This window comes from Nelumbo lutea, chromosome 4 (assembly GCF_056320005.1).
Source record: "Nelumbo lutea isolate HS-2025 chromosome 4, American lotus-T2T, whole genome shotgun sequence".
Taxonomy (NCBI): domain Eukaryota; kingdom Viridiplantae; phylum Streptophyta; class Magnoliopsida; order Proteales; family Nelumbonaceae; genus Nelumbo; species Nelumbo lutea.
Window position 1 is genome coordinate 33,970,374 of NC_142687.1, and position 17,167 is coordinate 33,987,540.

The 17,167-nt window shown below is 37.9% G+C and overlaps 1 protein-coding gene across 1 annotated transcript in view; it reads right to left on the reverse strand.

Moving 5' to 3' along the window:
* The window catches only part of LOC148855101 (O-fucosyltransferase family protein), a 32,289-nt gene that overhangs the window by 6,515 nt on the left and 8,607 nt on the right, over nucleotides 1-17,167 (reverse strand). Inside the window, exons 5-9 of the mRNA XM_088941381.1 lie at nucleotides 16,507-16,704; nucleotides 15,026-15,230; nucleotides 14,736-14,903; nucleotides 2,923-3,090; nucleotides 2,617-2,807 (exon numbers count right to left, since the gene is read on the reverse strand). Of these exons, the coding sequence (XP_088797507.1) occupies nucleotides 2,617-2,807; nucleotides 2,923-3,090; nucleotides 14,736-14,903; nucleotides 15,026-15,230; nucleotides 16,507-16,704 (930 nt within the window). The remainder of the gene's footprint in view (nucleotides 1-2,616; nucleotides 2,808-2,922; nucleotides 3,091-14,735; nucleotides 14,904-15,025; nucleotides 15,231-16,506; nucleotides 16,705-17,167) is intronic.

Consider the following 17,167-nt stretch of genomic DNA (forward strand, 5'->3'; position numbering starts at 1 on the left):
GGACCCAACCACACCAAACAAAACAGACAAAACACAAAAGCGAGAGACATAACGCTAGCCTCCACTAAACTTCCACCTTGAACACATCGGCACTCCCTTTGTCTACATTCCAAAACTCTCATTCCCCCACAATGGCTTTCTTCAAGCTCTCCTCCCTCTCAAATTCTACAATGACTTTTCTAGCAAACGCCTCTCCACCCAAAAAAACAAGTCTTTTTTCCAATTTCAATATTTTAATCAACAATTTTCTCGATATCTAATCCTCCTCCATTTTTTCTTCTGAGATCAGACATGTTCTCTCCAAATTCGCTTCTAATTCTTCCCCCATAATTTTAATTTTCTGTTGATCACTAGCCATCTGCAAATCCAAAGCCAGAGGACCAAATGGAGCTCCCCCACCGGGATCAACCAACTCTGATGATTTTGTCTTCACACTCTTCAAACAGAGCTTCCCCAATAATTTTAAACTTATCTTGTAAACTCCCTTAAAATTTTTGCGGGGCCAGCTCCAACCTGGTTGATCCACCCTCCGCAAGACAATTAGCTAACCTGGAGACCAACTTGCAAGACCAATTTCCATCATTATATGCCCTCTCTGACTTGAAAAATGAGCCAATTTCATCCTCTCTTGGTCCATCATCTTCAAATTCTGGGTTTGGGTGGAATTTGGGGTTGAAAAGGGAAGTTAGAGACACAGACCTGAACAGCATCTTGACTCTCCTTGGCCTTCTTGAAAATATTTTCTTGTACCCCACAAAGGAAGACACTAGAATTTGGACCCCCACCCCCTCGGGCTCTTTCTCTTGTGCCTCTTTCTTTGAAGTTTTAACCCAGCCATCCAGTCCCATAGGCCCTCCTTTCCCGTCAAAGAGATTTGTGTGAGCCAATTCCTCCTAGAGTAGGGAGTTTTTGTTGGGAAACTTTTCTGGAAAGAATCAACACTAGTGATCTGCTTCAAAAAAAAGACCCAGGACATGCTTATCCCCTCACTGGTGTGTTCCCTGTAAAGCTGACGGGGAAACTGGTTTCCACCTATTGGTTTCATACCAGTTTGCAAGAACTATTTGGGATTGGACATTTTCCCTTTTGGGGCGCAGCAGGAGTCCTCCACTGAACTTGCAGAGCCTATTCTCTTCTTCCTTCTTCAGGTGGAAGCTGAAAAGGGGCAGGACAATGTGGAGATGTCTAAGGGCTGTTGTATGTTGGTCATTGTGGGAAGAAAGGAACTCAAGGATTTTCTCTGAAAAAGAGAGAAGGGCTGAAAACCTGATAGATTTGATTCATTTGAGGATGGTACAGTGACTGAAATCTTCAAAGATGTTCACAAATTTTATAGTGGATGATCTGCTGAGAAAGTGGGGAGAGATTGCTAAGTGTGCCTAGGTCAAAACAGGCCTGAGAAAGTGGGGAGAGATTGCTGATGAGTTAGCCAAGCAAGGGGTGGCTAGGGAATCTATGTTTTGGGCTCAGTTGTAACTTTAATTTTTTCTTTATGGGGAGCTCTAGCCAAAGCACGGGGAGCTAAGAAAGTTTACCTCCCTGTCTTTGTACCATTTTTTCTGTTTGATTAATGAAATTGTTGTTACTGATAAAAAAAAACAATGAATTACAAAAGTGAAGTCACCAATGACATATATTCATAATGGAGACACCCATGGAATATTCATATCTAACAAGTAAAATTTATAAGCATACTGGGAGGACCTATAAAAAACAACCATACAGGAGAGGTATTAATGGCGTACCCAGGGTCTATAGGAGATGAGGAATTCTATTCAAGGAATACTTATTTTACTTCAAGTAAAAATACTCAGTTCCCCATAGGCTAATGTAATTTGTAAGTGGAAGGCAATTTCCAGGGGGTGATTGAGTGGATGAGAAATGGAGGATACGGTATGTGGTCATATTGTCATTCACTTGGCGAGGAAAGATCTCTAGCCATAGGATGAATACCTAGTTCAGATAAGATCAGAAAGTGAGCTAAAGGATTCCATCAGGACAGGGGTATTAACAATCTTCCCTCACCAGGTAGACCATTTGGAATTTGTTGGTATGGGTGTCAATGACCACTGACTAAGATTTTCTCCCTTAAAGGAGTATATTACACTGTATGTACTTGTTACTATAAAAACCCACAAGAATCATGAACCAGTTAATACCAAAAGAATATATAGCAAGTAACATAAGATGTTAACATGCATAGACTAACCAATAGTCTCCCAAATGAACTTCTAATACTTCTTTTTAAGGCCAAAATTCCTAGTAATAGTGTAATACACTGGCCTGGTCTATTGCCTCATAAATGTAGCCCAGAGCCGGCCTCTTGTCATCATGATGGTAAGCACTCATCAGGAATACCCTAACTAAAAGAACTGAACATTTCAAGCAATACTTGATTGATGGACAAAAATAACATCTGTCACAATAATGTCATGCACTTAAACCCCCTTATGAATGTCCACGCATGGATAGACAACCATACTGAACTTCAAGGCACTAGAAAGACATATCAAAGAAATGTCAATCAAGAATTGGGAAAACCATATCTGTGATCTGTCAGATGGTTCAATACAGTGCATATACAATAAAAAGGCATTTAGTGCAATGAGCATGTACCCAATATTTGGACTATCAAACAGTAATGCTAACTTTCGCTTGTCAGGCCTGATTGTCTTGGAGTGCCCACCATACAAGTATCTTCTGTGGCCCATTAGAAAGTGAGGAAAATTTCCACCTTGAGTTGTCACGAATACTTCACTATGAAGACAAACAGTGTAATCTATAGCAGCCATCCTGGAAGAGAAGTTCTACAGGCAGCAGCAACACAAGTTAAAGCAATGACATTGGAAAAGGCCACAAAGGCATTTACATGCCATAAACAGAAGCCATTAAATTTGTAAAACAATAAAATCATATCAACACCTTAAATGGAGCAAGTTCCTCCATAGATGCTAGCGTGTCTTTTGTTTGTAAAAGGGGAAACATTTCAAGAAGTGGAGCCATGGTTTTCTCAGCCTTGTAGATCTTTCCTGATGCCAAATAAATGGATGTGCTATTATCAAAACCCATGCCCCTAAGCATCAAACCAACCTGATGGCACATTCAAATTAAAAACAAGTAAACTATTAATAAGTAAATGAGGTGTAGATTGATGTAAACAATAAGTTACAACAAAGTTACAACACCTTATTGTTCATCTATTAATTTATTATTTGCTAGGCAAGATGGCTTATCAAACTCATAACCACTTTGTTAACATGCAAATCTTCAATAGTCTATATCCTATACCACCCTGTATAAGTAAATAAATAAATAAATAAAATACAAGAGTGACAAGTGAGCAAAAACCTAAACTATGAGAAGCGTTCCAGTAACCATATAACTCAAATCATTATTCAGTGAAGGGTAACATTTTTCAGTTATGATGTATAGAAATTTCAAATGCTACTATTATGAAATCTTCAATGCAGCAACAGTATGAATAGGCAACAGTTGATTGGATAGATCTCCAGAAACATTACATTAGATTATTCATATGCATTAGTTGCCTAAACTAATAAATTTCAAGTGTATTAGCAATAAGCCTGTACCATGTAGATTAATAATGGGATACATAGAAATATAGATACTTCAAAATGGGTGTCATACCCATGTTGGTGACATAATGGAAAGTTTCACCAACACAAAACTTGAAGGCACTCTTCTCTTTGCCGCATCTGTTGGGTATCTAATATGTAATACATGTAAAACTTGAAACAATTCTCATTTTGCAGGGGCAGTTTTTTATAGATAAATGAAATTTTTATTAAAATGAATCAAAGAATGAAAATACAAGATGCCCAGAGTCCCTCTTACAAGTAGGTCATTCCTACTCTATATTCACTTCCACCATTCTACATGTAAAGGAACACCCCCCCCCTCCCACAAAAAAGAAGAAGATACTGTTACATGGTTGATTGGTCACAAGTTTTTACAGAGATGATGTCTTACCAGTATCATGGTCAACCCTACATATTAACTCTTTGATTGGCAAGAGTATTGGCCAAGCAATTTGCAGATCTGTTAATCAAATCAAAGATTCAATTTTTTATCAATATTCTCCCTTGTTTGATACTTAATTTCCTTCATGATATGCCTCCACCAGAGCCCTTCTTTTTGGCCTTTTAACCAACCCACCACGGCACCACCACCTTAGCGTCTCCTTCCACTTGCAAGTTGATGTGGTTCAGAGACTTGGCCATTCTCAAGCCTTGCAATGCTGCCATGGGTTCAACCCTTGTTGAATTTCCAGACCCTATTGGCCCCAAGTATATTGCTAATATAATCTCATGTCCATTTCTGAAAACAACCTCAATACCTGAGGGCCCAAGGTTGGCCAAGCTGCAACCATCAAAATATAGACTAATGCAATTGGGTCTACAAGGCTTACAAGACAATGACATATTTATTCTAACAATTGGGTCAACATTTCTTAATTTGAATTGGTTTTGGTATCACACTTATCCAAAAATGGAGAAAACTTGGAAAAATATAAAAACCACAAGGAAGTTAAAAATAAAGTGATTTTAAATTAGGGCATATGATGAGTTATATCATAAATTAGGCACTAAAAAGGGAGAAAAAGGAATTTTTAAACTAGCAAACATGAGAGAAAGGAAAGACAAATTTAAACCATATTAGGCACATTAAAGAGGAAGATCAAAGAGTCTTGGTAAAGATGAGGAAATCAAGGGAAGATGAAAAAATATTTTGAAAAATTATTATGTGTAATGGAGATCCTCACTCTATTCTACAAGGCGGCTGCAGATTCAGGTGAGTGGGAAGGTTTTGCAATTGTGCCAGGGGGAGAGAAGGTGAATAATCTTCAATTTGCAAATGATACGTTGTGCTTTGTGGATGCCTCTCCCTCTCAAGTGGAGTTAATCCTTGGGATCTTGTCTTGGTTTGAAGTGACAATAGTGTTAGACAATGTATGCCCTTAGCTCCAATCAGATTGATGTACATTTTGACATTTATTGTAAATGAATAAAGTACATAATTGATTCATGTTATATATGGTGTGTTTCTGTGTAATACCCTTAAACTGGGCACTTATGAGACTCGTGTTAGTTTAGAATTTTCACAACCATTGGATAGACCTAGGGAGGTTTATCCTACCAAGGCCGACACTAATGTGCTACCAAGTCAGTTGGGGTGGCTTGTCTCAACTGCCCAGGTGAGACCCGAAGCACATTTAGTGTGGGTTTGCTTGAAACTCTAAACCGGACCATTTTCCAGTTATGCCCTAGACCTTGGAGACAGATGGGAAAAACTAGAAAGTTACACCAGTAGAAATCTGTTGAATTAAAAAAATATGAAAGAAAGTAGTTTCTTGAAGAGAGAAGGAAGAGAGAAGGAGAACAAGAGAACAAGAGAACAAGAGAACTTGAAAAGAAAAGAGAGCAATAATTGGTCGCCCCCTTCACTTATTATTTATACTAAAATAATATAACAGTACAAAGACAATTATGCCCTTATAGGGCAGCAAAACATAAAACAGCATATTTAACACTTAGAAACATAATAAAAAATTGGACTCACATAACTACTGTGGTCCCCACCTCCTATCTAACAACTAACATAAAACATCTACTCAGAAAAACAGCATAAAACTAATTAATCTTCAACAACACCTACCCCCTAGACTCGACTATGGTACTGCACTAGGTGTTGGATTGGGTTGTCTTTGATATGCCAATCAGTGAAATCCTTAGCGGGGGTAAAAATCTGGGTACGTTGGGGTAGTTTGAGAATTCACCTGAGTGGGTGATCATAGTGACAAAATCAACCCCTTTGTCGGACAAAGTAAATGATCGGGGAACAGCACTATCTCTTATGGAAACCTAAACTGTCGAAAGTTGATTTCAAACATGTTTGAAATTTGATTTTGCAAAATATATATATATATATATATATATATATATATATATATTATGTTTTTATGAAAAATGATTGCAAAGGTTTTAATTCCCGAGATCCATCCTGAGTAGAGTGCAACACTGTACCTTGCAGCCAAGGGAGAGGTCATGTCTTGTCGGGTAGTGTTTGATCATTATGGGCTGAGAGGTTAAGTGTAAGACCATTTAAGGTTATACTTGATGAGCTAATCTCACTTAAGTCCATAGTCCTTGGACCTTCATAAGGTGGCTGGACCCAAGGACCATTTAGTGTAAATGTTGGGCTTGTTAAGAGCCCATACTAATGGGCTCAGGGGTTCACTGTCTTCAGTAGTGAATTCGGCCTGGCCTTATAACAGAGGCTAGGCTGAACCCATATGGCTTTTGTGGAGATCAATGTTAGGGTCCCACGCCATACAAAGAGAGCCAAGTCAGCCAGCAAATTAAAAGGGAAGTGAGCCTGATAACTTAATGGGCCTAAAGCCCAATTTAAACTGGGTTAATTTGATTAATTAATTATTGGTGAATTTGAGATTAGATCTGGATCTAGATCAGCAAAAGGATAAGATAAGTCTTATCCACTTAAGAGTTCAGATCCAAATAAAGATTTGGATCAAAAAATACGCTTTCCTGATAGGATTAGGAAGCTGATCCAGAATGGTTATAAATAGAGGGTGAATTCCTTCTGTTAAACACTTTAATGTGCTTAGTTCGGTCATGTTGGATTGGGTTATGGGCAATGTTAATTGCTGCCTGGTTATCGCAGTATAACATCATAGGTTCTTCTGCCTGTACACCAATTTCTTCTAATAGGGAACGGATCCAGAGAAGTTCTAAAACTCCATGTGCCATGGCCCTGTATTCAGCTTCAGCACTTGATCTTGCCACCACTGTTTGTTTCTTACTCTTCCACGAGACAATGTTACCCCCAACAAGGGTGCACACTCCTGAAGTTGATCTCCTGACATCAAGGCATCCTGCCCAATCTGCATCTGTATAAGCCTCTAGTTTCAACTGTCCATGATCATTAAACAATATGCCTCTGCCCGGGTGTCCCTTCAGATAAGCAAGAATCCTATCAACTGCCTCCCAATGCTGGACTCATGGAGCATGCATGTATAAACTTACCACACTTACTGCATAAGAAATGTTTGGTCTTGTCATACACAAGTATAGCAACCGACCCACAAGTCTCGGATATCTCCCAATGTCCTTTACTGGTTCACCTTCTGATGCATTGATTCTATGGTTCTGATCAATAGGGGTATTGATTGCCTTTGTTCCACATGTCTCTTGAAAAAGATCCAAGACATACTTCCTTTGAGAAATAAAAATTCCATGTTTTGATCTTGCAACTTCAATGCCTAGGAAGTATCTCAGTTCTCCAAGATCCTTAATTTTAAATTCTTTATGTAGATTCCTTTTCAGACAATCAATCTCACTTAGGTCATTCCCCGTGACAACAATATCATCCATATAAACAATTAGGACTGACACCAAAGATTCCCTTCGCTTCACAAACAATGTATAATCGGATTGAATCTGAGTGTATCCAAAAGCAATCAAGGCCTTTCTGAATCTGCCAAACCATGCTCTAGGAGATTGTTTCAAGCCATAAAGTGATTTCTTAAGCCTACATACCTTTCCCTTTTCAGTATCACTATAAAAGCCAACAGGAAGATTCATATACACTTCCTTTTGCAAATCCCCATTTAGGAAAGCATTCTTCACATCAAGTTGAAACAAAGGCCAAGAGTATGAGGCAGCAAGAGAAAGAAGTATCCGAACAGAGGTCATCTTTGCAACTGGTGCAAAGGTCTTTAAGTAATCAATACCACAGGTCTGTGTGTACCCTTATGCAACAAGTCTTGCCTTGTACCTTTCTATACTTCCATCTGCCTTATATTTTACTGTGTAAACCCATCTGCATCCAACTGTCTCCTTGCCTTCTGGTAGATCCACAATGTTCCATGTCTAATTCTTAACCAAAGTTGCCATCTCTTCCTGCATAGTTGTCTTCTACTCAGGTTTGGAGAGAACCTCACTAACACCCTTGGGTATAGAAGCTGAGTCAAGGGAGGAAAGAAAAACACGGTAGGAAGGAGAAAGTCCACTGTAGGATAAGTAGTGTGAAATACAATGAGCAGTACACTTTCTCTTCCCTTTTCTGAGAGCAATAGGAAGATCAAGGTTATCTGTAACAGGGTTAGTAGAATCAATGGGAATTGAAACAGTAACGGAACCAAGAGGAATACCTGAATCCATGTCAGCCAAATCTGGCGTCTCCAAGGAATCGACAGGAAGTATGTGAGTTCTGCTACAGTGGAATCAACCTCCTTGTGAAGTCTCTGTCATAAGTAATGCTGAGAAGCATGACGTAAAGGTGGTAAGTAGGTAACACAGGATGGTCAAGCACAAGAGTAGACAGAGGGACTGGAACTGGGAGAGGAATAGACTGCTGACTCACTTCCCCAAAACACTCCCCCTGAGAAGGATTCTTTGAAAAGAAGTATGTGGATTCAAAAAAATAGACATCCATGGTAACATACTGGCTCCTAGAGACTGGATCATAGCAACAATACCCTTTCTGATTTTCCGGGTATCCAAAGAAGACACACTTCTTTGCCTTGGGATCAAGCTTCGAGCGGTCAGGACCAAGGATATGTGCAAAGCAGATACACCCAAACACCCTGAGAGGAATATGAAACATCTCCCCCCTCAAGAAAAAAGAGACTGAATGGGGTGTTGAATCCAAGTATACGAGAAGGCACCCTGTTAATCAGATATACTGCTATGAGAATTGCATCACCCCAAAACCGAACTGGAACTATAGATGTGCTCATCATGCTTCCTACAATCTCAACAATGTGTTTGTTCTTCCTTTCTGCAACACCATTCTGTTGTAGATTGTAGAGACAACTGCTCTGATGGACAACACCATATTCTAATAGATATGAGGCAATGTGTTTTTCAAAATATTCCCTAGCATTGTCTGATCTGAACACCTTTATTCTTGTTCCATACTGTGCTAGCACCATCTGATGAAATTGCCTCACCAAGGATGGTACTTCATCACGGGATCTCATCAGGTAAATCCAAGAGTATTGTGAGAAATCATCCACAAATAAGAGAAAATATCAATAGCCTCCCATAGAAGGAACATGGTAAGGTTCCCACACATCCAAATGAATAACATCAAAAGAAGAAGAACACTTTTTATTACTAGGTTTAAATGAATTTCTACAATGCTTTCCAAGTTGACAACCTTCACACTCCAGACTTGACAAACTAACAGACTCAAAAAGTTTTGGAAACAAAAGACTCAAAGAAGAAAAAGGTAAATGGCCCAAACGATTATGCCAAAGCATAATTTGACCCACAGACCCTGACTCACTATCCCTGCTTACATGATGACTTTGATGAGGAGGAAGAACATCCAGGAGGTAGATCCCATTCACTTCACGACCACTTCCAATCGTCCTCTTTGAATCCAGATCCTACAAAATACAATGACCAAGAGAAAAAATTATTTAGCAGTTCAGGTTCTTAATCAAACTACCAACAGATAACAAATTAGTGCTCAATCTAGGAACATGAAGGATCGAGGGTAGAGAAATAGAATCACTAATCTTGACAGATCCCTTCCTAGCAATAGGAACATGGGATCCATCAGCTGTGGAGACCCTATCTCTGCCAAAACAGAGCTGGTAAGAAGAAAAAATAGTAGAGCTATGGGTCATGTGCTCTGAGGCTCCAGAATCTATAATCCAAGGAGGTCCCTCCTTACCTGAAGTAGAAACATAATTTGCAGTGACATGTGAACTACCTATGTGAGCAAAGGCAATAGAGTGGACTCCACCAGTGCCACTTGTACCTTCTTGTCAGCTTGCTGCTGAACTGGAACTGGTTGTATCTCGCTGGTTCAAAAGTTGCCCATACCTCTCAAGTTCGGCCCTTATTGTAGCAGTTGTAGTGGGAGGGGCCGAAATGTCACCAGTAACTGCCATGTGTGCATTTCCCTTCTTATTTTTCAGTCTAGTCGACACAAGATGTGAGTGAAGCTTCCAGCAAGTATCTCTTGTGTTTTTAGGCTTCTTACAATAGTCACAGATCAAATCTCTTTTATCTTCCTTCTTGATTTCACTGCCACCCCGATCTCCACTTTGTTTAGGTTTCACAGTACTCACCATGGCAGACTGATCAAAAACTGGATTTTTCATCATCACATCTCTCCTACTCTCCTCCCCTAACACAAAGGCATATGCTTGGGAGAGGGTAACACTGTCCTTGGAAAGAAGATGTCTTGCAATATCATACTCAGGATTAAGGCCAACAAGAAATTCAAACACCCTATACTTCTGTAAATGTTTTTGATAGGTAGTTGCATCCTTAGTGGTTTCCCAAGCAAATGTCTCTAAATGGTCAATCTCCTGCCACAGGGTTTTAAGGGCTGAAAAATAGGGTACAACAGGTCTATCTCCCTGCCTTGTAGAAATAATTTGATTTCTCAACTGATAAGCCCTAGCAACATTCTCCCTCTGTGAATAGGCTTCTGCAATCCCATCCCATATTTCCTTAGCTATATGTGCCCATAAAAAATTTTTACTTATATGGGGCAACATGGAATTACACAACCAAGTCATCACCATATAATTCTCCTATACCCACCGAGAGTTGCTAGTTTCGGGTTTCACTTCCTCACCAGTGATATACCATAATTTCCCACGAGCACCAATGGCCATCTTTGTAGATTGTGACCATTCTAAGTAATTTGCACCATCCAACCTAACTATAGTAATGGTCCCAGTCCCAAAAAGGTCTCCAGCACCTCCTCCCGCTGGTCTCATTTCACTCTCGAGCTTATTTTCAACTCCGTGACCCTCCATGCTTCTCAAAAAATGTAAAGAAAATAACTGAAATATGTAACAAGATCAAACGAAACACTTCTGGAACCAACAACACCTTTCTGGTGTCCTAGACTATCTTCTCACAAAAGATTCCTTTTCTGTGGGACGGGAGAAGAGAGAGAAGAGGCAACCGCTCTCTCTAGAAGCCTCCAAATCAAGTAGGACTTGAACCGCCCCTTACAGAAAATTCCAAGGAACCCTAAAAAATTAGGGCACCACTTCCTAGGTCAAAATTGAAGAGTCCAACAGAAACGGAATTCTTCTCCTTTCTCTAGTTTTTTCCTGATTTTGATGAGAAACCCTAGACTAGCTACAAGGCACACAAATCCATAAAAAAATCCAAAAACTGGGCTTACCTGAGAACTTCGATCAGCCTCTTAAATCACCATGCAGTCGGCCGATCTAGGGCTGCATGAGGAAACAACTCAAAGAACCTTCGGCCTGCTCTGATACCAAGTAGAAATCACTGATTGTAGATTTAGTTGAATTTCTTGTGAAAGGAAAGGGGAGGAAGATAAAGATTTCAGTAGTGGAGAAGAAAAGAGAGGGAGAAAAAAGTAGGAAGTCAACCAAGATTCTTGAAATTAACCCTAGCCGCCAACCCCTCATTATATTTATACTTAACTTAAAAGATGAGATATTACAAGGATGCACTTACTAATGTGGCTAGTAATGTGGTTGAACAGTCACAACTTAGAAACATAAACTAATGGGTCTAAAGCCCAACAACTTCCTAACTAAATAGCTTAAAATAAGAATAAAAAACAACTAGGCCCAGCTCAACAACATTATAATTAGAGTGGTCCATTGGCAGAAATCTTGAATTCCTTTCACTATGGGAAGAAAGAAATTTACGAACGTTTTCAGACAAGGAAAGAACCTTGGAAAACTTATTAGATCTAATTCTGTTAAGGGTAGCCCATTGGCTGAAAACTGTGGAGCTGTTCTCAGGCTATTATGTGGCTGATTTGATAAAAAAATTGGAAAGAGATAGCTTTCTCTGCCCTATGTAAGAGGACTCATAGTCCTTCTTGGTCCCCTCCTCCCTCTGGGTTCATAAAACTGAATTTTGATGGTAGCTGCTTAAGGAACCCAGGGCCTTCTAGGATTGGAGGAGTGTTTAGGAATGAGGATGGGGTTATCATTGCCATGTTTTCAGGCCCAATTGGAGGAGACTCTCTTAGGGCTGAGGTTCTTGCAGCCCTGGAAGGTATCCAAAGAGCAAGGGAGTTGAATATCAAATGTTTGGTCCTTGAAGGTGACTCGGAGGTGGTGATTAGGTGGCTAAAGGAAGAAGACAATGGCTTGTGGAGTTATAACAATGAGAAGAAAAAATTCAAATGGATGATTAGGGATATTATGTTGCACTACAGCTGAGTGAAGAGGACTGCTAATTCATTTGCTGATGGGTTAGCCAAGCAAGGGGTGAATAGGGAATCTTTCTTTTGGGCTAATTTTTGACCTTTTTCCATTGTATTCTGTTGGTGGGGAGGTAAGACATTTTACCTCCCCCTTTTGTACCTAAAGTTTCACATAGTTTCATATCATTAATAAAGTTTCCTGTTACTGATCAAAAAAAAAAACCTCAACAGATGATTTCTTTGGAAATTTGAAGGAAGTAGCTAACTCTTCCACAGGCAAAACTGTTAGCAATCCTCATTGGTCTCCCACCAGAAAGCAAATTCACTAAGCTCAACTTTGATGGAAACAATTAGAGGAATCTGGGTTTGTTAGGTATGGGAGTATTTGGAGATAATGAGGGCAAAGTAATCACATCATTTTCAGGCTCGATTGGAGTAGGTGACTCTTTAAAAGCACAATTTCCAACTCTAATGGAAGAGTACAAAGAACAAGAAGTTTGGATCTAAGGAAGCTAATCATTGAAGTAGATTTCCAACCAGTTGTGGGCAGGCTACAAAGTGAAGAGACAAAAATGTGAAGTTACAACAATGAAAGTAAGTAATTCAGTTGAATAATAAAAGAAATGGATGTAAGGCTACAATGGATTAAAAGAAGTGCTAATTCCCTGGCAGAGTCTTTAGCTAAACAAGGGATGGGAAGAGAGATCAACTGTCTTGGGCTCAACTGTAAGATAAAGAAAACTTTCTTGAGGAGAGATAAGAGTGTCTATCTTTCACTGTTAATTGGCTTGCTTTGTAATCACTGTTCTTGATTTTCCTAATGAAACTTGCAGTTATTCATCAATATATATATATATATATATATATATATATATATATATATATATATATATATATATATATATATATATATATATATATATATATATATATATATATATTCAGGGAGAGGTCCCATGGTGCGTGTTGTTTGTCAATGACATTGTTTTAATTGATGAAACTAATAAATGATTAAATGCAAAATTAAGCTTGTGGACGGAGGCGACTCGTAGAATCAGGAGTGTAATAAGTTTTACATCACATTAGCTACTTGAAGTAATGCAATTGAGGAAAAAAAGAGATTGTGGGCTTAAGATGCTTGAAAATGTTTTATATGCTTGATTTTATTTTTAGTTTTTCATTTGAATATGCTTTACATGTTATGTTTATGTATTTTAATTTTAGATAATAGGTTTTTTAAAACATTAATTTTAAAATTTAAGTTTATATTTCTTATTAGTACTATGTTTAATATTTTTATTTTTTGCACTTTTTTTGAATTTTTTGCATTTTTTTTTAATTTTCTGACATTTTTATTTTTTAGCATTTTTTTGTATTTTTATGCCTTGCTTCAAAAAGGCACACGCCTCACCTTTTTTTTTTTGTGGAAACGCACGCCTCGCCTTGCACCTCAGGTGCAAATTGTCCCTTGTGACTTGCGCTTTTAAAACACTGGAAGGGCTAGGGGTAGACCAAAAAGGATAATGGTTCAAGTGGTATGAAATGACTCTCAAGTGCTCATAACTTAACAATGGATATGGCATTAAACAGGGTGAAACAGGATTCATGTAGCCAATCCAATATAGCTGGGATAAGGCTCGGATGACAATGATCATGTTCATGATCACTAATAAAGAGACCAAGATTTCTGTAAACCAGAACTGATTTGGGAATGCTACAGATACATGTTTATAACAAATAAAAAAAATCATTAAAATAAAAAAGTACTACAAGAGAACAAGGTAATGACGCATTGATTCATGATTGGATTGTCTCTTAGGTATACATAATTAGATGTCTGCGAAACTTTTAGTTGATACCTTTTCTTTATGAAACAGCTTATGAATTTATCTTTGTTTCTCTTCTAACATGTTCTTGTTGTTGAGCTTGAGATCTATTTCTACAGCATATGGTTATGCTATCTCTTCTCTTTAAAATATTTCTTTCTAATCCTTTTAATTGTTGTGCTGGTCTTCGGCACTTAGCTTTTGTATCTGAAACAGTGAATCCTTTCTACAACCACCAATCCACTTCCTGTTCCATCCATACAAGTCTGAATATCTTTCCCCACCATTCAGCATACCACTATTATGATATTAGTTGACCCTGTACCATTCCACTATCATAGCCTATTCTGATTAAGTATTATACTAGAAAGCAAAAGGCAAAGAAAAAGAACGATAGAAAACCCAAGCAGCTGAAAAAAGGATAGAAGTGAAATGGTAAAATAGTGAAATTTGACATTCTATTACTTTTAAAATTGCCATTACAACTATACCTTTTTCACAATCATTACATATATTAATCGTCTTTATTGGGTCATACTTAGATTCTTTCTATGCAGCTTGAATCACTACTGAATAATAAAAGAACTAAATACATTCTCTACCTGTGTGATTGGAGGAGCAAATATATGAACAAACATGAAAATGCCAGGTAGGCAACTGCAAATAGCTATGTAAGAGAAAATGGATAAGTGAGAGGATTATTACTTCTAAGGGTGTAAGGGGGCATTTCCCATTAATCCTGATTGCTCCAGGCCTTATAACACGACCAGGTTTGGTGAACTTTCCTCTCCAACCTCTTTCTCTTGCAGCATTCATTTCCTGCATCTCTTCCTTTCCACCATCAAATACACAGCAAGAGAAGGCAACCATATCCTGCAAACAACAAAAATTACAACCTACATTTCCTAGCAAGATTCTGTCAAGAGCTCAACAGACAAAGGCAATGGCCACAATAAACAGTAAGGTTAAAGAATTCCTTTCATATGAAAGCCCACCTCTTCAAATCGTAGATGTACTGCAATATATTTCCCATTATTCTTTGCACTGCGTTCTTTCATTCTTGCAACCAAAGTTTCAGCAAAAGTTGCTATAGCATTTGAGAATCTTAGAGCTTCATAGTTTGCCAAGCATCTAAGGCGTTGGACAGTTGGTGGAGCATCAAATGACAAACGATTTGCAAAAGGAGAAATTCTTATGACCCTGTATTATCCATACCAAAAAGAAAATTGTCAGATCTTAATGAAGCTGTTTTAATTAAATACACTTGGAAACAGGATTCTTACTATTCAGAATATTAGAATCCACTAAACTACTAGAGCATCTTCTTCAATGCTGTTCCTAGGAGATAGTAAAATATAAGGAGACAAGTCTAGAGTAATAATAGTTATTGTAATAGTATTATATCATAATATAAAAAATATAAATGGATGCAAATCAGAACTACAAACAAATGGATGCCAGACTAAGCCAGGTGCAAATTTTGTATCTTTTTTTGCTTGGACCAGCTCCTCAGAATCCATTTTTCAGTTTGGAGAACACCTCGAATAATATGAACCGGACGATAACTTTTATTTCCTTTTATCCTTCATTTCTTCTACCAATACCAACATTTTTATCTCTTATCCATTAGTTCTTGAACAGAAGATCTGAACTTCTTTGTGTTGCTCCCACTCAAATCAAGGCCTTGATTCATAGTTCTACCTCTTCCAACATCCAAACCCAACTTACCAATAGCCACTTCACAAAAATCCCTCCAGCTATGTTTTCAGAAGTATTGTTTTGATGAATAACATGTTTGATTACATTTGATCCTACTCCACTCTGTTGTCTGCTGATCCTCTTCCCCTTTCCTGTTCTTTATGACTTCCTCAACCTTCTCATAAACATCACAGCCAAACAAACCTCTCAGTAGACAAAGTCTCCCTTCTCAACTACTTCTGACCCAACTTGATCCATACCTTCAATTTCCTCATCTCCCTCAACATTATTACTGTTCTCACCACCAAGAGATTAGACGTTTCCTCTCTCCCCCACATCGTCACCCGATACATTACTCACCTTCTTGACTGCAACTGCCTCCCATTGCTATAGGCATGTTATACATTGAAAAAGACAAAGAATAAATTAACATCATCATGCACAGAGAGTCTTATGTCTTAGAGATATGTGGTATCAATGACAATTAACATCCTTTTTGTAATTGGATATTAACTTGAGGAGAACCTTCTAAGTTATCAACACATGGTGATAGGCAACCAAGTTTGTAACATAGTGCTTCACTCTCAACAAATAACTCCCATGCCAGAGTGAGTAATTGTCCTTGGAAAATGGTCTCAGAAAAGGGAACAGGGAACTTTTTCAATTTTCTCAAAGCAACATTTACAATTTTCACGCATATACACAGGAAGCAAGTAAAAGAAAATGTATACAATAAAGATTTTTTTTTTTTTTGAGAATAAAGAATATTTTAACTCACTGTTCTTCAAGTAACTTTGGGAGAACTGCATCTTTGTAGTACCGAATTGGAGACCAAGCCTTTATTCTGAAATTATAAACATTACTCATGTCGCGGTCAAATCGCTCCATTAAGAAGTCAGGGATTTTACTGACCACCTGTACATCATTTTTCAAGGTACTAATAAAATGTTCCTCATCGTAGATGTCCTTGAATTTGCTGTAAAGAAAAAAAAGAATTAAAACAAAAAGTTCAACAGTTTCATCCATACAACCAATTGAAATGCCAATTAAAACAAGAATATCAAGGACTTCACAGAAAATCAGATCATATGACATGGTCTTTAAGAAAATGTAGCAGAAAAATAAAAATCTATCATAATTCCAGAAAGAATATATGCCAAGATAAAAACATATCCAGTATATAACAGGATAGTTCCAAGCACAATAGATATCTTACCAAAAAAAAAATCAAATATCATTAAACCAATCCATCAGAAAAGAAGGGATGAGTAGACTACTTAATATATGTATATATGCATTTACCATATCTAAGATGTTTGTATTAGAAAAAGATATTATCATAGCAGATAGGCTTATAAAAATCTATTGCTTCAAAGAATTATCTAATATAGAAAGCTCTGACTACCCACCAAGACTCTAGATAATCTTCAATAATAATA